The sequence below is a fragment of the Mus caroli genome, unplaced genomic scaffold, assembly GCF_978045245.1.
Source record: "Mus caroli unplaced genomic scaffold, Mus_caroli_1 scaffold_7, whole genome shotgun sequence".
Lineage (NCBI taxonomy): Eukaryota > Metazoa > Chordata > Mammalia > Rodentia > Muridae > Mus > Mus caroli.
In genome coordinates, this window is record NW_028227262.1 from 66,597,406 (window position 1) to 66,622,177 (window position 24,772).

A 24,772-nucleotide genomic window follows, 5' to 3' on the forward strand; every position below is an offset into this window, starting at 1 on the left:
GTATACTGTAGCTGTCTTCAGACGCACCAGAAGAGGGCGTCAGAGCTCATTACAGATGGTTGTGAGCCACCATGTGGCTGCTGGGATATGAACTCAGGACCTTCAGAAGAGCACTCAGTGCTCTTAACCACTGAGCCATCTCCAGTCCCTCAAAATAAGGTTTAATCATACATTTTATACAAATGACTGTAAAGTCTTTTACTAACATAAAATAGTATATGCAAAGCAGAAAACACAAAGGTGTTGCCTTCCTCTTAGTGATATAACAAAAGGCTTGTTGGTTGTGCCAGAGCATTGACAAAGCGAGCAGAGCAGAGAGTCTAAACAGGCTGAGAGGCATTGTAAGAGGGCAAAGCTAGGGGCCTGGATGATCACCGGCTTTTTTGACTGTTAAGGTAGTGAGGCTCACACCATACCCATTACTCTTGAGTAATCTCTGTCACTCAGGTGCTTGGGGGGAGGTGCTGAAGCAGGAGGATTGCCATGAGTTTGAGGCCAACTTGGCCTAGAGAGTTGAGGAGGCCTCATCTCAAAAATCTAAAACCAAGGCAGGTGGCTCAGTCCGTACGGGCAGCCCAGCCCACCAAACTGAGTTTGCTTCCTGAGAGCAGCACCATGGAAGGAAAAGACAGACACTCCCACAGCTGTCCTCTGAAGACCATATCCACACAGCGTAAGTAAATGTAAAACAAGCATCTCTTGGGGTGACCCCCACCTCAGCTGTTGATGGGTGCACCTCAGTGTTAACTGTCACTGAATGAAATCTTAGGGCGCAGAATGAGAAGAAGTTAAACTAGAGCCAAGGGCACAGGAGGTGAGCTGTTATTTGGCCTCCCCCTAGCCCTTGCCCCAGACAGACCTTGCTTAGACTCATGGGAACTCTGTGGGATGCCCCTTATTTAGAAGGGGTTCCCAGAACCCATCATTTGTAAATCATCTGTGTAATTATCTACTGTTGGGGACTTAGAGCCATGCTCCAGCCCCAACCCCGACCCAGGAGGACACTTCCATTTCTCAACATACTTGCCTCAGAAGAATGGGCGAGGTAGCTTCGAAATACAAGGCCAATCACCTTTTTATTGCAAGGTATTCATAAGAGGGCTGGCCCGGCCTACTGCGCTGAGCTCCTGATGGGAGGAGCAGGTGGTGATCTATTTTAAATAGTGGCAAGTACCTAATGGTTGAAAATAGAACCTGCAGGGACATTCAACAGGCCCCTGTCCCTCAACCTTAAAAACCAGACAGAACGAAGTATGCGAGCATGTGTGTGTGCGGGCACACACACACACACACAGCCAAAAATCAAACCAACCCAGCTGTCGCCAGTTCCCAGATCACCTCGTAGAAGCTTTTAAACAACCCAGGAGTGATGAGTTACCCGTGTCTTGTTACCTCAGGTGACACTGGCTACCATGTTTAGATGGCTCACCGCCACTCAGTGCCCAGTCTTTCCCTGTGACAGGTGAGTTCCCAGGAGAGGTTGGAACGCTTTATCTCACTGACCTTATGTATCTGATAAGAGGCAAACTGCAAGTGTGCTGCTGGTTGTGTGGAATGGGAAGTGAGTCTGCAAATACACGGTTGGAGCGAGCAGCTTCGCCCTTCCCTGGAGATTTGATGAAGGGTGCCACCACCCTGTCCCTCTGTCCCCAGTATCTGAGCTGTGGACAGAAGCATTTTCTGATTTATTTTATGTGTGGGGGTGGTTTTAAATGAAGAGCGTCTTTCTTAGAGAGGCCTGAAGTGTCCTGTGAGGTGGGTACAGGGGCTTGGTGTATATAGTTACAGGAGAGTGCCAGTTTATTCTGTTGCCTAGGCACACAGCCTGCATCAGCAAGCTTCATCAGCAGAGAAGGGCTTCCACTCTTCATGATCTCATGCCTCCATCCCTCCACGAAGTATGGAAGATCTAGTTTCCAAGCGATGGGCTGGGGATCCTGGTACAGATGAGGTTGTCTTGCTTTTCTTTCTCATTGCTCTGTGGTTTCCAGGAATGGGAGTCATGGAGAGGAAACTGTGGTCCCGCAGGCTTTAGAGTCAGGAGCCTTGGCGTCAAACCCTAGCTCTCTCCCTTTGTGACCCTAACCAAATGACTCAGCTTTAGAGGGATCACTTCCAGACACCCAGCCCAGCTCGGAGGTGCTGTTGCCTCCGGGTTTTTCACTCTTGGCCTTGTAAGAGAAGAATTTCCCCTTTCAGGGCTTACAGCTTTCCAGTGCTTACTTATTGCTCAACAGAAACCTCCTTTGGCCAGCCAGCCCTGCGTCTGAGTCTCCGCTGTGATGGAAGGCGCTCGACACCACTCCCATCATATGCTAAAGTTTTTATTACATTCATTGTTTGCTTGGTGTGTGTGTGTGTGTGTCAGAGCAAATATGGAAATCCGGGGATAACTTGCAGGAGTGTCTTTCCTTCTATCATGTGGGTTCCAGGAATCAAACTCGGGTTGTCAGACAGGGTGTCAGTCACCTTTGCCCAGTTAGCTAACTCATCAGCTCTCATTTTATTTTTTAAAAATCGAAAGTTAGGATCCAGTGATAACCGCTGTACGGTTTAGCAGTAAGAAAAAGTCATGAGACGTGATCGTATAAAACCCAGTCAGACGTCTTATTTAATGAGTGATCTGTTAGAGAACAGATTCAACATGCGGTGGTAAGTCGCATCACAGTCCAGCTGTAGTTCTTTAGAGAAGCAGTCTCTGCGAACCTACTGGGTTCTTTACCTGTCGTTTTTGATAAATCTTTTTAAAAGTGTATTTTATTGTCTATTTTAAATTTTATATTATTATTTTAAATTTTGAAGTAGGGTCTCTCTGTAACTGACAGTCTCTGAATTCACCATTCAGACCAGGCTGTCCTGAAACTCACAGAGAATCTGCCCGCCTCTTCCGATTTAAGGCCACTAAGCCCAGCTTAAAATGTACTTTTATTCCTTTGTATGTATGCCTGCTTGTATGCATGTGCACCATGTAAATATAGTGCTCGTGGGTCCTAGAAGATGGTGTCTGCTCCCTTAGAACTGGAGTTTAAGGTGGGAACCCACCTCATTTTCTGTTTTAACCCAGAAGTAGGGTCTCTCTTCAACCCAGCTTGTATGATTTCTTAAGAAACTTCCTTCTCCCCCATTGGACTGAAACTTACTATGTGGTGAGACTGACTTCAGTCTCGGCCTCCTAACCAGTGGGATTGCAGGAGCACCCCGGAGCTGGGCTAAGACGCCTGCTCTTGGTGTATTTTCTTGCATCAGATCCTTTCTCCTGCCCTACCCACAGATGCTTTTGCCCTTCTCAGTCACGGTCTGTCACATGCTCCCATGAATGCTATTCTGGGATTCTGGAATGTCTTGGAAGAAGCCCAGTGGAGGTAGGGCTTGAGCTATGACTAGTGGTAGCATGTAGATTCAGAGTGGCCAACAAGAGTTAGGAGAAGACCTTTCAGGCCAAGGAACGGTGACACTGAAGGATGACAAGGACGGTGGCACTTTACTGACGATGATCTGTGTGTTGTACATGCATGTGTAACTTAGTCTGTATTCCATCGAAACCTCGCAAGTGCCCTGGCAAGTCAGCAGGATGAGCTGTGCGCTCTGCAGGTGAGGTAGCACGCCTAGGGAGCCTGGTGAAGCGCCCAGGCCACTGCTGAGCCAGAATCCGTGAGTCCTGGTCACCATGTATAAAGTCTGTCACCTAACCCCTGCTCTGTGGGGAGTGGTCTTATGCAATAGAGATTGGGCCTAGAAGGATCCCTCCCTTGCCCTGTGGGGTCATTTTAGGATTTCTGGAGTCACCGTCTCAGAGGCTCAGTCCTTGGAGCCGTGAGGATGTGTGGAATATGTGCTGAGGAGTTAGGTGCATTCTGAAGGAATGGGGAGCGCACCCCCAGTTCCTGCTAGCACTCATTATTTACAGTCCCCTTTGGTCCACCAGAAAGTACAGCCGAACCACATTCCTGATGGACCGACCATGCTGGGCTGAGTCCAGCTGGGCTGGTCTTGGATGATAACCAGCCAGAGGCAGTGCCGGCCACCTCTGTTCCTCATGGTCACTGATTCAGCGGATCGTGTGTGTCCCGGGCCTCAGAGTGCTGATGAGGCAACTCCCCCTTGATTTTCTCTTTCATCCCCCTGACAACCACCACATAGCATTTCCTAGAATCTGGCTGAGGCCCCATGGCCCGTGGAGGTTTGGACCTCGAGTGTCTAGAAAAGTCATCTGAGGCCATGGAGAGGGGGCGGGCAGTGTCCCTGAGTTGAGGCTGGCGTTGCTGTGGCAAGCCTTTAGTGAACAAGCATCTGGAGTGAGTAGTGGTGACTCCTTCAGAAGCCCAGTAGGGAGTGGAAAATTTGTATCTGCAGGAGGAATGCTAAGTCACCTGGCCTGATTGCAGAGGCCTTTCCTGGAAAGGTATCTATTGTCTCCCTTGCTATTTGGGAGGCTGGCCTGAATAGGTGTGAGACTGTGTTTGCCACGGACCTGGTGCTTACTGTGGCTTTTAAGTTCTGGCTATAATTCTGGGTGATTCAAGAATATTACTCAATTCTCTCATGGCAGTCCTGGGAAGTATGATGCTCCTGTTTAAAGAGAACAGAGGTCAAACCAAATTTTATGTGCCCGGGGTAGAAGAGGCTCTAGGCAAGGATTCTCACATACTTAACGTGGGTTTCAGATGAACGTTATTTAGACCAGCACTGCACCTGACCCAATGTGTGGGGGTGAGTCCTGAGGAACCTCAGTTGGTTGATGTGTACCCCAAAGTTTCTGCATTGCATTGAAGAGACCATGGACACTGTGTTCAGGGAGCTCATAAGAACTGGCCTTTGAGGGTGGGAGTGGGGCAAGGTACTGGGAGGGGGTGGGGGGAGGAGAGTCCAGGAGACCTGGGCACAGATGAAATCCTTTAGTCAGAACATACCTTTGATCCTCCCAACCAGACAAGAGGCTCAGTGTTGGCTAGCACACTAGTGAGTCCCCTCTTCTCTACCTAGAGATGAACCCTATCCTCTTTTTTTTTTTAAACTTTTTTTTTTAAAGATTTATTATGTATAGTGTTCGGCCTGCTTATATGCCTGTATGCCAGAAGAGGGCGCCAAGATCACATCACAGATGGTTGTGAGCCACTATGTGGTTGCTGGGAATTGAACTCAGGACCTCTGGAAGAGCAGTCAGTGCTTTTAACCGCTGAGCCATCTCTCCAGCCTGAACCCTCTCCTCTTAAGAGAAGGTGAAGAGGGTAGAAGGGGGCTGGGAGAGCCTGCAATGGGGTGAGTGCTTTCTCTTCTGGCTCCTGAAGCCTGCCATCCTGGCCTTCCTGTGGGCAGCAGGGCTTCTCAGCACTTATTTTCTTTCTGTGACTTCCCACAGCCAGCTGTGTTAGGACGAGCATCTGGGTGCTTCCCGTAGGTGCTTCCCGGCCCATGCCTGGCTTCCTGGTAGGATAAAGCCTACAGGCTAATCTGATTGGTGGTGTTTTCTCAGTGGAGTTTTTCTTCCCAGATAACTCTAGTTTTAGTCGTTGACAAGCCAAAAGGGACAGCTGAATGATGAAACTATCTCATGATTCATGTGAATTACAAAGTAATAAAAATATCTTATCATTGAGGAAGCCAGACATAAAGCTGGGTGTGATAAGACATGCTGATAATCCTAGGACTCTGGAGACAAGCCTGGGTTACATGGAGACTGTCTGAAAGAAAGAAAGAAAGAAAGAAAGAAAGAAAGAAAGAAAGAAAGAAAGAAAGAAAGAAAGAAAGAAAGAAAGAAAGAAAGAAAGAAAGAGGAAGGAAGGAAGGAAGGAAGGAAGAAAGAACCAAGTGTATACAGAAAAAGTGAGCCAGTTGCCCACCCTCACCCATGAGTGACTGGTACTGAAGTCTTAACTGCTTTTCATGAGCCAGTTTGATCTTGTCTTTTCCCAAATTGACAGTAGCCCTCCTTTGTCTGTCTACAGAACATGGCGAGTTCCTGGCTCTGGACCTTGGAGGAACCAACTTTCGTGTGCTCCGAGTAAGGGTGACAGACAATGGTCTCCAGAGGGTGGAGATGGAGAACCAGATCTACGCCATTCCCGAGGACATCATGCGGGGCAGTGGAACCCAGGTATGGCCTTGCTGTTGTAGCCACTGAGCTACCGATGCCTGTGGGACACCCTGCATCTTCTCCCACCACAGACGGACAGTCACTAGGACATCCTGGACACTGTTCCAGCTGTAAGGTTTCCTGTGGTGGGAGCCTTGACTATTCCTGCCATGTTTTGTGCCCAGAGGGCACTTGGCAATAAAATAAGTTTACGTGCACATTTTGGAAGAGGTGGGACCTCAACAGCCTAATTGACCTTTTTCCTACCAACCAGGTTCGCCCTGGAAAAAGGAGTGTTGATTATGAGCTGAGCCAGCAAGGGAGATATCATCAGATCCTTTGCTTGCCCTGAGGGTCACCTTGCCTCCTTTGGAGGCTGGGTATCTGGGGTTGTGGGCATTTTAGTTCTCCTGAAGGTGTCTCATGATCATTGTGTGATGTCAGGAGGAATACTGTAGAGGCACCATGGTGGGGTGTTTGCATAAAAGACTGGATCTTGTTTTGGGATGATCTCGCTGTATGATTCTGAGCTAAAGGGTACCAGCCAGCAGTACCCTAGTTGTCTGTTTGTAGAGAAGGGTGGTAGGGTGCTAGTTAGGTCATGGGCTGAGAGGGGAGCTGTGGTGACTGCAACACCTGGCAGGCTCGCTGGGGCCTGCTGCTTTCCACAGGAGCGTGCCCAGTCTTCAGATTGTCTTCCTGCTCTGTATTGTACCTCGTCGGTGTTGTTCCCTCTCATGAAGAATGTGTTAGCCCTTTCTCCATATTGCTTCTGTCTCGTTCTGGGCTCTGCTCCCAGATGACAAATATTTGAGAACCAAGTAAGACAATGCCAAAAAACACACCAGAAGTTTGGCTGTGGTTGTGAAAAACCACATTGCGATGTGTGAGCAATGTGTTGGGCGAATCTCCTGTCTCCGTAGACCTCTTTCTTCTATAACCACAGGAAGGTCACAGGCACCCCATGGTCCTGGCAGAGCCTGGCCAGGGCTTGCCACTTGAGTTGACATTTGCAGTGTGTCTGTCAACCTAGAAAGAGAATCTGTTTCAAACACTCAGGACCCCAAAAGTTCAAATTTACCTTGAAATCTCTCAAGACTGTCAGGGCCAGGTACACATCTGTAATCCTAGCATTTGAGAGGCTGAGCCTGGAGGATTGAGAGTTCAAGGCCAGTCTGGGCTATATATAGTGTGACCTTGTTTCCAAATGAAAGTCAAACCTATGAAAATAATTAAAATGTGACACCTGATAATAAAACACCTAATAATAAAAACATTTCAAACCACCGAGATTAAAGAAAATCACTTCTATTCTTTTTCTTTTAGCTACATTTAGAGAGAGAGAGAGGGGAGGGGGGGTCAGAGGATAATTTGTGGGAATCAATTCTCTCTACTATGTAGATTCTGGGGTTCACACATGGGCAGTCAGGCTTAGTGCTAGGTGTCATCTTACCAGCCCAGTTTTAAGTATTTTAATTAAAAGGGGGAAGAAGAAGATTTTTAAAATGCAGTTTTATTAGGTCAAAAGCTAAATTATCAAGCCTCAGACTTGCAACGGTCCTTAAAGAGCTGTGAGCCTGTCCAGGGAGAACTCTTATCTTCTGCTCACTGGTTTCTACCTCAGAGAACTTGGTGCCCCTTCCTCCTTGCCCTCCTGATGCTGGCCCTTGGGGGCGCCCGCACACCCTACACACACCCTGCTAAGGTTTTTGAGGTCTATCTCAGGACAAGAGGAGTGAGACATCCTCCTGTCAATAAGGAAAAGGAAATGTGTGGAGCACAGAGCTGGCAGACCGATGCCCTTTGAGCCTTTTTATGGCAGGAAGGTGTTGAGTTCTCTAGCATCTCATGCCCCGTCCTCAGATAGCAGGAGGAGAGGGTTGGTCCTCCAGCTCAGGGGAGCAGCTGTCTCCTCTTTTCCTTCTAGGAAGCGTGTAGGCTTTTGATCTTGCCGCTTACTCAGACCTTTTCTCTGTGGACTTGCCCTGTGGGAAACCACGAATCACATGAAGCATGGCAAACTGAAAATATGTCCAGCCAGCTGAATTTAGTTTGGCTTGATATCAGGCTCTCAAGAGGTAGCCTAGGCTGCCAGATTCTCCATTTTCCTGTCTCAGCCTCCTGAATGCAGGGACTTTTTTTCTTGCCTTCTGTGGGGAAGGAACAGAGGTAAGGGCCGGGGACTGGGAAGATATATCTTGCTCCTCGCCTTAGATTAAGGTCCCCCCAATTCCCATGACTGCTTGATGTTTCTGTGACTTGTCTCCTTTGGATAAAGATACTCACCCTAAAGGCTGTAAAGATACAGCTCAGTGACAAAGAGCTCACATACCATGCATGGGTAAGGCCTTGGGTTCAGTCTTCAGCACTGGGGAAAAAATGAAAGAATAAAGAAAAACTAACAAACACTGCTCTTGCCTTGGACTGGAGGTTCAAAGTTCAGCATCAACTGTGGGTAACCTTGCTTGGGATGAGACAGATGGGCAGGACCCACGTGGGGGCTCAGCCAGCGCTGCCTCCTCCTAGATTAGGCTGCCTTCCTTTCTGACTCCACCAGCTGCTCGTCGCCCAGACATCAGGGAGCCAGTGGGCCTGTTAGCCCCATCCCTTATTGTTGAGATCTGGAGAGATCTTCAGGATTCCAGAGGAGACTTGTCAAGAGCTTTCTGGGTCTCTTGAGGGGTGCGTGAAGGCTTCAGGACAGCATGGAGCAGTCGGCTTTCTCTCTAGGAATTAAACTCAGGTTGCACGCTTGGCACCAAATGCCAACCCTCTGAGCCATGTCGCTGGCCCTTTGCTCCTTTCTGGGAAGTAACACGCTTGTTTGTCTTCCATTCTTCCACTCTTTCTTCCTTTGCTTTTCCATCTTGCCACTTGGCTCTCTTTCCTTGGACTCTGTTTACCCTCTCCAGCCTCTATACTCGCGATACCTTGTGCCCTGACCTCTGTCTCTCAACATCTAGAGAGCTAAGCTTCTCTTTGAGGATGCAGAGTAGGTGACAGGGGACCTCTCAGTTGGTGGGCTCTAGCCTGAGTGATCAGGAGCGCACCTCTCTGCATGTTGAGGTGGCTGTGTGGGTCCTGCAGCCATTGCCCTATCTTTCGTTTTGAAACTGGACACCAAAAATAGAGACTGTGGAGATGACTTGCTAGTTAAAAGCAATTGCTGTTTTATTAGGGGACAAGAGTTTGTATACCAGGGACCAGATCAAGCAACTCATAACATAATGGAGAACTAGTAACTGCAGTTCTCCATGGCCGCAAGTGTGACTGCATGTATACACCTGTGTGCACGCACATTTAAAAAAATAGAATAAGATAAACAAACAACAATCCAAAAAATAATTTCCTTGAATTGCCTTCAGGGAATGTTTTTTCTTTTATAGAGGAAAAATAAAAAGGTGGTTTATATTGGTTGAGTTGGTTCATAGAGCGCCAAGGGAAGGAATCCTGTCAGTCTCCATCAAGAGTCAGGGGTGCCAGAGAACTTCTTGGGAGTGAGATGGGCTTCTATTGGGAGGGTAAGCTGGGCTAACATGACGGCCAGCAGAGGATGCTCTGTTCTCTGATGTACGCAAACCTTGTGATAACCACGACGGCCCATGATTTAGGGGGTTCTTTTGAGCAAGATTAATTTAAAAGTCTTAAGCGGAAGATGCCCTCTAATGAGCACTAATTAGCATTATTTATGCCTTTGTACACATTGCATGACTGAGTCCAGATGTCATTTTGAGTGTCCGTTCTGATGTCGTTTCCTTTTCATCGGGAGAGCAAAAGATGACATAAGTTCTACCAGCTCATCTTTATCCGTCACTTGTTTCTATAACTGAAGTAACACTAGAAAGGGGGCATTTATTTTGGCTCACAGCTGGAGAGTATAGTCTGTCATGGAAGGAAGAGGACAGACATGGCAGCAGGGGTCTGAGGTCATGATTGTGTCCACAGTCCGGAAGCAGAGAGGTGTGGTGCTCGGCTCAGTTAACTCCTTTTTTCAATCCATGGCTCCAGCCTTTGGAAGGCTGCCACCGATACATGGGGAGATCTTCCCACTCCTACACAGGCATGCTTAGAGGTTTGTCTTCTAGGTCACGTTAGACTGTGTCAAGTTGGCAGTCGATTGAACCCTTCACCCTAAGTCTGTCTCCCACTCTCCTGCTGCGCCCGGCTCACCTTCCTCTTTGTGCCCGTAGCTGTTTGACCACATTGCCGAATGCCTGGCCAACTTCATGGACAAGCTACAGATCAAAGAGAAGAAGCTCCCGCTGGGCTTCACCTTCTCGTTCCCCTGCCACCAGACGAAACTGGATGAGGTATGGCGGCCGAGATGCTTTCTCGGAAGGGGACTCCTGAGCCACCTGCAGCTGTGGGGGCAGTGGTGATAAGGGGATTTTTGCATATGAGCTTTCAGTACTGAGACTTCTGGGAAGCTGTATGTATGTGTTATGTGTAGGTGTGGAGGGTGGTGATGGAGTAGAGAGGCTGTGGTATTCTGCCCCTCCCCCACATACTTTGTGGTATCCTGTCCAAGTTAGCAGAATTAAGATCTTCTTTGATCTAAAGTGCTATGAGAAAGACCCACGGATGAAAGAAAGATACCCAAGAAGCTGGGGCTGTGTTCATTTGGTAGAGTGCTTGCCTAGCGCACACAGAGCCGTGGATGCCGTCCCCAGCACAACATAAACACACACGCACACACTATACATATATACATACACACACACACACATACACTACTGCTTCTTTCTACTTCTTGGGCAGGGAATCACAGTAAAACTCATGGATACACTCTCCTGTCCTGCAGTTTGGGCGGGGTTGGGGTGTGTGTGTGTGTGTGTGTGTGTGCGCGCGCGCACTGAGTTTCCCCTTTCCTGGGCTAGTTAGGAGACAATGTATAAATTTAATCATGACTTTGGGCCTGAGATAGAGGGCTCTGCTGAGGACTTGTTAGAATGTTGCTGTCGCAGCTGTGGGAAATAATTATTTTTTGGCCCTCTTCTAGAGTTTCTTGGTCTCATGGACTAAGGGGTTCAAGTCCAGTGGTGTGGAAGGCAGAGATGTGGTGGATCTGATCCGGAAGGCCATCCAGCGCAGAGGGGTGAGTAATGGGTGGGAGCTCAGAGTCCCCAGCCTATCTGAGATCTTTCCCTGTCTGTCTCTGGATTCTATAGGACATGGTTTTGTAGAGCTTAAGGATACGTATTCAGTATCCCTGCCATGTTGGCCTGTGACTTTTGTATGTGATCAGATACCTTTGGGGATTTGAAATTTGCTTGATGGACAGTAACTTTGGCCTTGGTGCAAGAAACACACTTTAGTCCTTAGCCTCAGGATTCTCCTTGTCAAGTAGGGATGTTGGCATGATTGACATGAGTGGGGAATGAAGCAGGGGATGGTAGGCTAGGTCTGTCGGTTGTGTGTGAGGGGGAGAAAGCAATACGATGAATTCAATCCATGCTGCTGTCTGGAAAATGGTCCTTATTGGTGAAGACAAATGGAGACTAGGTGGATGGAGCGTCTGAGTGATCCCCACCGCTATCCATGCGTGGCCATGGATTGGGTTAGTAGCATACTTGCATGGTGTGTCTTCCTCTTTCTCCATCTTCACACTCGTCTTCATACCCGTCTTCCCCTGGTGATGATGAAGGCCCTTTGATTCCCCTGCAGGACTTTGACATTGACATTGTGGCTGTGGTGAATGACACGGTTGGGACCATGATGACGTGTGGTTATGATGATCAGAACTGCGAGATTGGTCTCATTGTGGGTGAGTGAGATCCTGGTGTGAGGGCCATAGTTGTTTGAACTAATCATTAGCTTGGGTGTTTTCTCCTGATATGCGAAGAGAGCGATGCAGCTACTTTAGGCCATGCCAGGACTTACGGGGTTAAGCAGTGTACAAGAGGTCTGGCCCGCATGTTGTGTTGTCCCAGGAGGCTGCTGTGAGGAATCTCAACCCCTAGGCAGACTTCTACAAGCAGTAAAGAGGGAGGCTGCTAAGACGATAAGATATCCCACTAGGCACTGAACAGTTTCTTCCTTTGACCAGGTACTGGCAGTAATGCCTGCTACATGGAGGAGATGCGTCACATTGACATGGTGGAGGGCGACGAGGGACGGATGTGCATCAACATGGAGTGGGGGGCCTTTGGGGACGACGGTACACTCAATGACATCCGAACTGAGTTTGACCGAGAGATCGACATGGGCTCACTGAACCCCGGGAAGCAGCTGTAAGTAGCATGTTCCTTTGGGTGAGTGGATAGGGTGTGGAGCTGAGGGGGTACTGCCACAGCAAGGGCTTGTTTCCACGCTTCCTTTGCATTATCCCCAAAGGGTCGTGGAGGCACACTAGTTGTGGGAATGGTCGTGATCATAAGACTGCAAAGGGACTGAAAGCAGAAAGAAGAAGCCCTTCGGGGTGGTCACACTTTTGCTTGGGTTCTTCCAAATACAGAGTCTTGGGTCAGCAGCTCTCTGTGTAGCCCTGGATGTTCTGGAACTCACTCTGTAGACCAAACTAGTCTCAAACTCAGAGATCTGCTGCCTCTGCCTCCCAAGTACTGGGATTAAAGGTATGTGCCACCACTGCCCGGCAAGATGAAGCTCTTAAAGTTCTTACTGTTTTGTGGCTTTTGGCCCATCACTGCCTGGATGCCAAGATTGCAGCAAGCAGCTGGTATTATTTAATGATGGGAATTGAACCCTGAGCAAACACTACCAACTGAGTTACAAGCCTGGCCTGGATTTGGTTTTTTGTTTTGTTTGAGACGGGGTCTCACTGTTTAGTTTCTGGTGGCCTGGAGCTGACTATGTAGACAAAAGCTGGATTCAAACTCACAGACACCCACCTGCCTTTGCTTCCTAAGTGCTGGGATTAAAGATGTGCTACCCTGTGTTAACTTTTTTTTTTTTCCACCACTTATTCAGAGTCACAGACCTTGTGTCTTCATTCACACTAGGCCTGTGGGCCAGTTATGATCTAGAGAAAATTGGCAAGAGCTTAGCATTTTGCATCTTGAATCTTATATGCACCAGTCTTATTTTTGTTACTTTTGGCTCTTTTTTAAGACTTTGCATTTCTTTTCTTCTTCGTGTGTACTTGGTGACTGGAGAGGCACTGGATCCCCTGGAGCTGGACTCACACGTAGTTGTGAACCACCATCTGGGTGCTGGGTATTGGTTCTGGGTTCTTTTCGAGAACAGCCCCTGCTGAGCCATCTCTCTGGCCCTCCTTTCGACTCTTACACAACCTCCTTTTCTCGAATTTGCTAAACTTCTCTGTGGAAGCTCTTGAAACCGGGTTGGCAGCTGCTGCAAGGGCTAAACGGCAGTTGCAACACCGTTTTGAGCAATGAACCATTTATCTCTGTGGTTCTCTCGGTGCCGTGAGTGGTTTAGAAAAACTTAGTTCTGGTCTCTATTTAGAAAAGGAGCCCAGCACCCCAAGAACCCAGCGAACCCAGGTCTCTACAGTGGGGCGGAGATGGGGAGCCTTTCCCTAAGCCACAGGCTTCTCCCCTCCGTGTTGAGATGTGAGTCTCTGCTCTTTCACTTCCTTTAGGATCCTGTGGTTGTGTCTGCTGTGGGTGCTGAGAGATTAGCTGGAAAGCCATTCATTCACTCAGTGCCTCTTCCCTCAGTGGGATGAACCTAGGCCACAGTGAGGAGCTACGTGTCCTTGGGAGAGTCCAAAGATAAAATGAGCAACCGCACTGGCTTAGCCATAGATGACTGACAGTGATCGGAAGGGAGTCTACCAAACTATCCACTGGGGTGACCCTGAAGTCCTGCTGGGCAGTCCTTGTTGTAAAGAGCCACTGATGGAGGACTACCAGGGAGCCAGTGTGGCGTAGACATTGGAATTCAACAGTGCTGAAGCCTGAAGCCAGGCTGCTACTTATCAGAAATAGCTGCTGTGTTGGAGCTTTGGGTTTTTGCTTTTTGAGACAGCTTCTCATATGACCCGAGCTGATATTGGACTCACTTTCTGAGATGACCTTGATTTTTTTTTTTTTTTTTTTTTCCCTTCTGAGACAGGGTTTCTCTGTGTAGCCCTGGCTGTGCTGGAACTCAATTTGTAGACCAGGCTGGCCTCAATTCCTAGAGATCTGCCTGCCTCTGCCTCCTTAGTGCTGGGATTAAAGGCATGAGTCCCCCATCTCCCATTTATCTATTCACGTTATAAGCATGAGTGACTTTTTTGCATGTCTTTAAATGCGCTGTGTGCATGTATGCCTAGTACTGGGGAGGCCAGAAGAGGGCGCTGGACCCCCTGAAACTAGAATTACACGTATTCCTGAGTGTCAGGAATCAAATTTTGTTCTGCCAGAGTGATCCTCACTCAGAACCATAGAACCATTTCTCTAATGTTTGAGATAGGGTCTCACTGTGTAGCCTAGGCTAGCCTGAAACTTGATCCTCCTGCCTCAGCCTCCTAAATGTTGGCATAGCTGGTGTCTGGAACCACGTTGCCAGTGCTCCTTTACTCCGAGCAAGTCCCATCTTGCTGATTGAGGGCCTGGTTTTCAGTTTCTGTTAGGTGTTCTGTGCCACACCCCTGCTGGGCTTCCTGGGTGGTGTGGCCCATCCTAGTTAGTACACAGCCCATTATGCTTCCTGTCTGTTAGATGCCGATCCTTTATGAGACATCAAGGGGTTTTCTTTACCCAGAAGATATTCCGAAGGGCTTGGTTTCTTCTGTCACATGGGCTGAGGCAAAAAGAGCAATCGCTAAATAAAAGAGTGCCACCTAGTGGTGGAAAATTAAACTACCGGACTTCCTTAAGTGCTGGCCCTGATTTCTTCGTTTGGCTTTCAACGCGTTTACCACTAGATTCTTTTTGTTTTTTGAGACAGGGTTTCTCTGTGTAACCCTGACTGTCCTGGAACTCACTCTGTAGACAAGGATGGCCTCGAACTTAGAAATTCACCTGCCTCTGCCTCCCAAGTGTTGGCATTAAAGGCGTGCGCCACCACTGCCTGACTCACCACTAGATTCTTGAGCTCTCTTTTAGTCTGCCCTGGAACTCTACCCCAGTCTCTGTCCAGGTTACTGGCTTTTTTTTTTTTTAAAGACCAGGCTAGCCTTGAACTAACAGAGATCCACCTGCCTTTGCATCCCAAATGCTCATTAAAGACGTGCCTGACCACCTCCTAGCCTCTGCCAGATTATTGTCACCCATTTTCTTGAATTCACAAATTGGGGAAGGCAGTGTCAGTGGATGAGTAGGAAGATCTGTACCTTGATCTAATTATAGCCATCTTGTTTCCTATTGGGAACCTCTGTAAGCCTTGTTGTTGCTATGATACATTTTTTTCTTGAGACAGAGCCTCGCTATGCGTGTTTGCCCTCCTCTGGAGGAGAGAGGCTGTGCATCTGTTGATGGTGGGACGTCACTGGTCTGTCTCTGCAGGTTTGAGAAGATGATCAGCGGGATGTACATGGGGGAGTTGGTCAGGCTCATCCTGGTGAAGATGGCCAAGGCTGAGCTGCTGTTCCAAGGGAAACTCAGCCCAGAGCTCCTTACCACTGGCTCCTTCGAGACCAAAGATGTCTCGGATATTGAAGAGTAAGTCTAGGCCCACTGCCTCTCTGCTTACCAAGACTCCATGAGTAGGGCAGGAACTGGGGAGGGAAATAAGAGGCATGGCTTGGGGTTCTGTGTGTGTGTGTGAGTGAAGCCTTGGGTATGTGTTCTGCAAAGTGTCTACCTTTAAGACAGACTTCTCACTGGCCTGGAATTTACTAAGTAAGCTAGGCTAACTGACTACTGACCTCCAAGGGTCCACCGGCCTCCACCTCCTCAGTGCTCTGGGATCAGAGATATACCACATCTGGTTTTTTTCTTTTAGACATAAATTGTGGGGATTGAACTCGGGCTCTTGTGTTTGCCAAGGATTTACTTTTCCCAGTGAGCTCGGGAATGGGAGCAAAGGCTTTTTTTTTTTAATCACTAAACAATGTTCCAAAGATTTAGGTCTACTGTTCTTGCTTGAGATTTCTACTTGATTGAAGGGGGTCTTATAGTTTCAGGGACGTGATGGAGCGAGGAAGTGGTTTTAGTGGCAAAGAAGGGCAATGAAATAGTTCAAAGAACTTTGCTAACGAGGACCCTTGGAGCAGTTCTGCCTGCTCTTTGTTAAGCCCAAAGGGAGATGAAGGCGAGTGATATAGAGGCATGAGGCTCCTCAAGGAGAGGCTCAGGCCCTACCTCCAGCCTTTCCCCATGTCTTCAGACATAGACTGGCTTTTGCTGTTGCAGAGAGCCAACAGGTAGGGGCCACACTGGCTTTAAGTACTCAAAGGTTGCCATTCATATACTTTGAGGTAAACAGAGAGCAGGAACCTACATGCTCGCTTGCTCTGCATGTACAGCAGGGAAACCAGGGTCTTGTCTTTATAAGATACACACAAAGGAACTTCGAGGTTTTCCTTGTGGAAAATAAAAGAGCGCCGACAGAAAGCAGACCTCCCTTTGTGTGTGTGTGTACTCGGGTGTGGGTGGTCTGGGAGAGGAACCTTGAACTGCTGGCCACAGTGAATTCAACACTGCTCACACCCTATCTGTTTCCCAGCGATAAGGACGGAATCCAGAAGGCCTACCAGATCCTGGTGCGCCTGGGTCTGAGCCCGCTGCAGGAGGACTGTGTGGCCACGCACCGAATCTGCCAGATTGTGTCCACGCGCTCGGCCAGTCTGTGTGCAGCCACCCTGGCCGCAGTGCTGTGGCGGATCAAAGAGAACAAGGGCGAGGAGCGACTCCGCTCCACCATCGGCGTGGATGGCTCTGTCTACAAGAAACATCCCCAGTGAGTGAGCAGGCTGGGGCTGGGAACAGAAGGGTCCCCTGGAAACTCCATGAAGCAGCTCTGTATTGCTTTCCATACAGCATAAGTGTTCTCCAGTCACTTGGTATGAGTGGGATTGCTTTCTGAAGGCAGCTGATGGCTTGCCCTCTGTTTAGAGCTCCTGGTTGCTGAGTCCTTGGCTTGCTGCCTCCTCTTCTGCTCTGTTTTGAGACAGGCTTGTCCTCTAGTCCCTCCCAGGCTGGCCTTAGACTCAATCTGTGCCCATGGGTGAACTTAAATTCTGATCCTCTTGTCTGTCCCCGACTCCCAAGTTCTAGGATCACAGGTGTGTACCACCTTTCTGCAGAGTTTGCCATTGAATGCTCTGTGCACGGCAGGCAAGCCCGTCCTCACAACCCAACATCATCCCGGGCCACCTCCCTCTTTTTATGAGTTACTGATTCATTCCTTGTTCTTCCATTACTCTGGCTGGTTCATGTGGGTACCATGCCCTCTGTTAGTGGCCATCCAACCTTGAAGACGCCAGCCTCTCCTGATTTTGGTGTCGGATTGTTCCCGCCCTGACATGTCCCTTTGTTCGTATATTCCAAACTGTTCATATCTCACCCGAGATCCAGAAGAGGTCTCCTGTGTTCCTGTATTTTTCTGTCATTTTCACAGTGTGAGTGCCAGGTCAGGGCACCTTGAACTGAGCTGGTGGCTGCCATCTGGCTCTGAGATCCATCTTCAGCTTTCTAGCCCAGGGCTGTAGGAACATGGATAACCTGGGAATGTGGTTAAGAGGCCGGTTCTGGCTCAGTGACTGGGTGAGGCTGACTTTTACAGTGACTGGCCTGCAGTGAGGCTGCTTGCTGTCTGTGTGGGTGTGGGTGGTCTGGGAGAGGAGCCTTGGAATTGCTGTGCCGTGCTCTCCGCAGCAGTCTGCGCTCCCTGGAAGCGGCAGGGGGCCGCCACCCAAGAGCTTCTCCCTAATTAAACATTCTTACTGTCTCTAGTTGTTCAGATGCTTCTGAGGCCATTGGCAGGAACTGGAAAGAGAAAGGCCAGAGTCCAGAGAAAGATACTTGTAGGCTTTTGTTGTCATTGTTGAGTGTTTTCCTGGGGGCCATCAGATGAAGTGAGCCTGGATCTCCAGGGGCATCTGAAACATTTGATTCCTGTCGTCTGCCCTAGCGGGGGGCTGGCTCCATCTGCTAAGCAGAGGAGCTGAGGCCTGTTCCATGAGAAAGAGTGGGTCTGTGTGACTGCATTCAGGGGGGAGCCAGCTAGGGCAGCCATAATTGAATAGCTGGGTCTTTATATTAGTCACCCTAAGATGGGGGTGAGGGAAGGATGGAGAGAGGAGATTCGGACACCACTTGCTTCTGCAGGGGCCATGGTCTGCTCTGCGGCCATTTGTACCACAGACTGTAACCATGGACACCCGCGTCTTTTTCTCTGTGTGTCACAGTTTTGCCAAGCGTCTCCATAAGGCAGTGAGGAGGCTGGTGCCCGATTGTGATGTCCGCTTCCTCCGCTCTGAGGATGGCAGCGGCAAGGGGGCGGCTATGGTGACGGCGGTGGCTTACCGTCTGGCTGACCAACACCGGGCCCGCCAGAAGACCCTGGAGTCTCTGAAGCTGAGCCATGAACAGCTGCTGGAGGTTAAGAGAAGGATGAAGGTGGAAATGGAGCAGGGTCTGAGCAAGGAGACGCACGAGGCCGCCCCTGTGAAGATGCTGCCCACTTATGTGTGTGCCACTCCAGACGGTACAGGTACGTGGCATCGGCGCCGTGTGTGTGTGTGTGTGTGTGTGTGTGTGTGTGTGTGTGTGTGTGTGTGTGTGTGTGTGCTGTGTGTCATGAGCCAAAAGATATCCAGTCCCCCTAGAGCTGAAGTTAGTTAGGGGGAGTTGGGAAACCCCTGATGTGCTTATTAGGAGCTTAACTTGGAACCTCTGCAAGAACAGTGTCAGCTCTAAACTGCTAAATTTTCTCTTCAGCCCCATTAGTTTTGCTTTATGAAATGGGTCTAATGTAGCTCAGGCTGGCCTCAAATGTAGCCCAGGATGTTGTACAGGACGACCTTGAATCACCTATGCTAGGATTGTTCGTGTATGCAGACATTCAGACCAATTTTTTTGTTTATTAAAAAGTTGCTCTTTGGGCTGGTGAGATGGCTCAGTGGGTAAGAGCACCCGACTGCTCTTCCGAAGGTCCAGAGTTCAAATCCCAGCAACCACATGGTGGCTCACAACCATCCGTAGCGAGATCTGGCACCCTCTTCTGGAGTGTCTGGAGACAGCTACAGTGTACTTACATATAATAAATAAATCTTTAAGAAAAAAAAAAAAGTTGCTCTTTGGCAGAGAACTGAAACCAAGAGAGCCTTGTTCAAGTTCATACAACCAGTGTCAGCTGACAGTCAGACCTAGGAGTCTGCATTCCAGAGGCAGCTCTCAAATACTACATTAGTTGGGTCTACATGTATTTCCTGTTTGGCCCCATATAAAAAATTTCTGGTCCGTGATAGTTCATGGTTGGCACAGGCTCCCGAGGCAGAAGTTAGGGTTTGGAACCCTGTTGATATGGGGCCTAGCTCCATTCAAGCACCCTTCAAAGATCACCTTTAAGAGGGAAAAGGAATGTGTTCGGTTGCCTCAGGGTCTTATATATAGCCCAGGTTGGGTTTAAACTCACAGTGTGGCTAAGGCTGGCCTTGAACTCCTGATCTTCTTCCCAAGTTCCACATCCCAGGTTCTGGGATTGCGAGCATTCCACTTTCCCTGACTTCAGTTTTCTTTGAAGAGTCCCTCTACTTCTCCTTCTCTTCCAGAATTGTACCCTAGGTGGCATTTGTCTTTGCTCAGATATGACATTTAGAGAGTTTTAAGTATACTATATTGGCATTCCCCATGTTCTGAAGGGCCGACTTGTGACGTTCCACCAGATGGGCTCATTCGGATCTGGTCCTGAAGATGTTGCTCGCTTAACTGCCAGGTGGCGCTCACACTCCATCTTCTCCCAAGACTTGAGTTTCACAGTGTGTCTTCCACAACCCATGAAGGGAGATATATTTTGTCACCCCAACTCATTATCCCGGGTTCATTTTCCAGAGAAAGGAGACTTCCTGGCCTTGGATCTTGGAGGAACAAACTTCCGGGTCCTGCTGGTGCGCGTGCGTAATGGCAAGCGAAGGGGCGTAGAGATGCATAACAAGATCTACTCCATCCCGCAGGAGGTCATGCATGGCACTGGAGAAGAGGTGAGGCGAGGGGCTGGAGAAAAAGGGGTGGCGGCGGCAGAGATGATAGATTAGGGAGGAGGGGAGGACATGGTGGGTTGTGCTTCTGGGATGATTCAGCAACCTCCCCAATTTCAAAGACCAGCCTTTCTCGGCTCACCCCTGGCTTGAGGAGGGCAGTGATTCAGGGCCCTGGCAGAGTTGCTCTGGGTTGGTGCTGCCTGAATTTGCATTTCTCTCTGCTTGGGGCATCTCCCTCTGTCGAGGGCTCCTCTCTCAAAGCCCTTTGTTTTCACAGCTTTTCGACCACATTGTCCAGTGCATCGCGGACTTCCTTGAATACATGGGCATGAAGGGCGTGTCCCTACCTTTGGGTTTCACCTTCTCCTTCCCTTGCCAGCAGAACAGCCTGGACCAGGTATGGCCATCTTCTGGGAGGGCTCTTCTATGGGCTTCCTCAACCCTAAGCTCACTCAGTTTACAGGGAAGAGAGTTGCTCTTAGAAGAGGGAAAGAGAGAGGCGGGCGTGGTGGCGCACACCTTTAGTGCCAGCACTTGGGAGGCAGAGGCAGGCGAATTTCTGAGTTCGAGGCCAGACTGGTCAACAGAGTGAGTTCCAGGACAGCCAGGGCTGTACAGAGAAACCCTGTCTCAAAGAAGAGGGAAAGAGGGTATGAGTGAGTTTGGGTGGAGACCTTGGAAGAAATTGGATACCAATTTGGGTACACAAATAACGATAACGATCAAGAATATTAACTCATTTGTGTGTGTGTGTGTTGCCACATGCATATATGATCAGGTAGAAGTTATCAACTTTGTTTTTGAGACAAGGTCTCTCATTAGCCTGGAACTCACTCATTATGCAACTGTCTGGCCACCAAACCCTAGAGATCCTCCTGTCACCACCTCCCCAACTTTTATGTGGGTGCTGAATATCCAACAGAGGTCCTTGTGCACATGAGTAAACCCTCTCTTTTCATGCCAACATGTGCAGTTTGGTATAAAGAGTAAGCAAAGTAGGAGCCAGCAGTGGCCCTGGCTCTGGTGACATCACCTTTTTGATGAGGTTTCAGTAGGTGTTAAGGACACCTGGAGGCCCAGAGGTCTTTGGCCACATTTATTCACCACTGGCCTTGGGCAAGTCTCTCTGGTTGTTGAAGCCCAGTGTTGTCTTGTTATAGTGCTCATCTGGAATGAGGTTATAAACACTTTTGCCAGAGGCACAGGGCTTAGCAGTAGATGAGAGAGGAGTAGAAGAGACAAGCCTGCCTTTGTCGCTGTGTGGGTGTAATTAGCCAGGCCTCCGTGCTGTTGTGTTTTGTTGGGAATCTCTTGGGATCTCTCACCACAGTGTGACACGCCCAGGTTTATGGGATACCCAGGTGATGGGCATATACCATGAGCAAGACTTGGAGACACCATGCATGTGGGTGGCCGCGATTCCAGCCTTTTGTAAAAGGGATCTAGGATACTGGTTTGTCCTGGCTGCTATCATATCAAGAGCAACAGGGAACAAACCCTTTTTCTTCCATGTACAAAGCAAATGGGCACCTGTGTCTAGATGTGCGACCACATAAGCCCTAGAGAGGGGCTCAGGGGGCTGGCTCAGATGGTAAATTGCTTGCTTTGTAATAATGAGGATCTGGACTCAGATCTCCAGCACCCATATAAAAGCTGGGTGCGGTGCTGTGCCTGTAATGCCAGCACTGTGGAAGGAGAGTCAGGCAGGCAGGTCCTGGGTGCTCCCTGCCAGCCAGGCTTAACTCAGTGAGTTCCAGGTATAATGGCAGATTCCCTCAAAGAATACGGAGGACAGCGAATGGGGAAGGCGCGTGACATCAGCCTCTGGCCTCCACACACAAGCCATGTGCACAGCTTTGTGCATGCGCGCAGATATGAACAGAAACACTCCCCCATCATTCTCTTCTCTTCCCCCTCTCAGGGTCTGTAGAAGACTCCAAGGACCTCTCTAGGTTGTCACCGAGACCACTGTTCATTGAACTATGGAATTAAGGCATACACTCTGGCCTGCTGAAGGGAATAATTGTTGGAACATTTGTATGGTGCTTGAGCCATGAGTCACTGGGCCAGAGTGTAATCTAGATCTCGGGCAAATCCCTTCAGTGCCTTGCTTTCCCACCAAGTAACTATGACCATGATAAAGCTCTCACAAGTGGTGGTGAGGATCAAATGATGTAACCAAGTCAGTACCTTAGATGCAGGCTCAGGATCATTTGTGGGTAATCTGCTTTGTGAGGCTGAGAGCTAGACGCCAGAAGAGCCAGGCCCCAGGAATGACCCAGGATGGATATCCCTCCTTTGTGTGATTTTTATTTTTTTTCTATTTATTTATTTTCAGAGCATCCTCCTCAAGTGGACAAAGGGATTCAAGGCATCTGGCTGCGAGGGCGAGGATGTGGTCACCTTGCTGAAGGAAGCCATTCACCGGCGAGAGGTGGGAGACATGGTGCAAGGCTTGGTGTATCTGGAATCTGGGAGGATTACCACATGTTACTGCTTTGTTGGGGGGAAATTAACTTTATCACTCAGCGGTGATTGGTTAACTGCTAGAAGGCCATGCTCCAGCGGCAGGTGCTGCTGTAAGGGCTTTGAGGAATGGGGAGAGCAAAGAAGGGTGAGCAGATAAGTGGCTGTGTGTGTGTGTGTGTGTGTAGCTAGAGGGCAGCCTTACATGGTAGTCCTTAGGCATTTCCTCAACCTCTGAGAGGCTGGGATCAAAGGTATATGCCACCATGCTTGGCTGTTTTTGTTTTGTTTATTTGTTTGTTTGTTTTAAGATTTATTTTATTTATATGAGTACTCTGTAGCTATCCTCAGACCCTTATATGAGTACTCTGTAGCTATCCTCAGACCCACCAGAAGAGGGAATCAGATCTCATTACAGATGGTTGTGAGCCACCCTGCAGTTGCTGGGAATTGAACTCAGGACCAGAGCAGTCAGTGCTCTTCATTTCTGAGCCATCTCTCCAGCCCCTTATTTTGGTTTTTGAGATAGATCTCTCATTGGCCTGGGATGGAACGGTTAGACTAGGTTGGCTAGCCAGCAAGCCCTAGGAGTCTCTTGGTCTCCATTTCCCCAGTGCAGGCATTGCAAGCATGCACGACCATGTCTGTCTCTTGTTATGGATTCTGAAGATCAAACTCGGGTTGTCATGCTTGTAAGGAAAGCAAGCACTGCTCTCTGCTCACTGATCTGTCCTCCCTGCTCAGAACTGGTGATCTTAATGTCCTGGCCAGTGGAAGTGTAGGTCTCAGCCTGAGCTGGGGCAGGTGAAATGAGGAATGGGCCACGGCATGTACTATTTGGGGATGTGTGTGTGTGCCTGCATGTGCGCTTATGTGTCTTGAAGATTGGGACTTGTGGAGTAGACATCTTCTTCCTCTTTCCATCAGGAGTTCGACCTGGATGTGGTGGCCGTGGTGAATGACACAGTTGGGACTATGATGACTTGTGGCTATGAAGACCCTCACTGTGAAGTTGGCCTCATTGTTGGTAAGGAGAATATTGATCCTCCCCCGGTGGGCTTGCATGGCTCTGGGTGGGTGGAAGGCTGGTGTTAAATGAGCATTGGTGGCCTCTGATTGACAGGCACTGGAAGCAATGCCTGCTACATGGAGGAGATGCGTAATGTGGAGTTGGTGGACGGAGAGGAGGGACGGATGTGTGTCAACATGGAGTGGGGAGCGTTCGGGGACAACGGCTGCCTGGATGACCTGCGCACAGTGTTTGATGTCGCTGTGGACGAGCTCTCTCTCAACCCTGGCAAACAGAGGTAAGCAATCACCTGTGTTTGGAGCTGAGTCCCAGAACGGGACCTCAGTTGACTGGGCTCTCCGTCACCATGGCTTTCCTCAGAATGCCTGTTCTCTTAGGAGCCTAATGGGCTTCTCCTTCAAAGAGGGTCTTCTCAAACATACCTCAAGGTGTTGGAGAGTGTATTAGAAGCTAGGTCTGAGATTGAGGAAAACCGGGTAGGAACTGGAAACACACACACACACACACACACACACACACCTCCCAGTGTGAAGAAGCACTGTTGTGGCTCTGACAGAAGGGAACACATCTGGTTACTCAGCATCCAGCATCTCTATTGTCAGAAGGGACAACCATCAGAATGTTACAGAGCCTCATATGGTGGAGGGGCTTGGAGCTGAGCAGAGACCTAAGATCTGCCACTCTTCCTGGTAGGAAGATGCTATCCTAGTGTTACCAGACTGAGTTTGTAGTCAAAGATGTGGCCCTTTAGAACACACTGGGCAGTCTATGATTATTCTTAATTAGAGAATATCTCCCAGACTGAGATACCTCTGGGAGCCAGGCAGGCAGCATTAATGAAGGAAGCAGGCTACAAAAAGAGGTAGGACGATGACAGTGCCTTCAGTGCACCTTGAGCCCTTGGCTTTACAAAAAGGCATTGTGCGTATTCCAAAGACCTCCAGGTCATGTCATAGTCATGGTTGGTTCCAGAAGTGAGGATGGTGGGCGGGGGTGGGGGTGGATTCTGCTGTTGACAGGAGTTACTTAAGGTCCAAGAGAAAACATGTAAGCTGCCCAGTGGAATTAAGGAAGACTCAGCTATCCTCCCCTGCTCCTGGAATTGGTTGTATGTGTGTCTATCTCTGTCTCTGTCTCTCTCTATGTGTGT

The 24,772-nt window shown here is 49.1% G+C and overlaps 1 protein-coding gene across 2 annotated transcripts in view; it reads left to right on the top strand.

Moving 5' to 3' along the window:
- Hk2 (hexokinase 2) overlaps positions 1-24,772 on the top strand; it is a 49,166-nt gene that overhangs the window by 19,508 nt on the left and 4,886 nt on the right. Inside the window, exons 1-14 of one of the 2 annotated variants that reach the window (XM_029478650.2) lie at positions 1,273-1,462; positions 5,946-6,094; positions 10,264-10,383; positions 11,073-11,168; positions 11,738-11,837; positions 12,120-12,303; positions 15,487-15,642; positions 16,649-16,882; positions 18,333-18,637; positions 19,978-20,126; positions 20,404-20,523; positions 22,465-22,560; positions 23,520-23,619; positions 23,716-23,899. In XM_029478650.2, the coding sequence (XP_029334510.1) occupies positions 6,038-6,094; positions 10,264-10,383; positions 11,073-11,168; positions 11,738-11,837; positions 12,120-12,303; positions 15,487-15,642; positions 16,649-16,882; positions 18,333-18,637; positions 19,978-20,126; positions 20,404-20,523; positions 22,465-22,560; positions 23,520-23,619; positions 23,716-23,899 (1,901 nt within the window). In that variant the 5' untranslated portion in view covers positions 1,273-1,462; positions 5,946-6,037. Of the gene's footprint in view, positions 1-1,272; positions 1,463-5,945; positions 6,095-10,263; positions 10,384-11,072; positions 11,169-11,737; positions 11,838-12,119; positions 12,304-15,486; positions 15,643-16,648; positions 16,883-18,332; positions 18,638-19,977; positions 20,127-20,403; positions 20,524-22,464; positions 22,561-23,519; positions 23,620-23,715; positions 23,900-24,772 lie in introns of those variants that run through there. The other variant, XM_021164876.2, reaches the window with a different exon arrangement.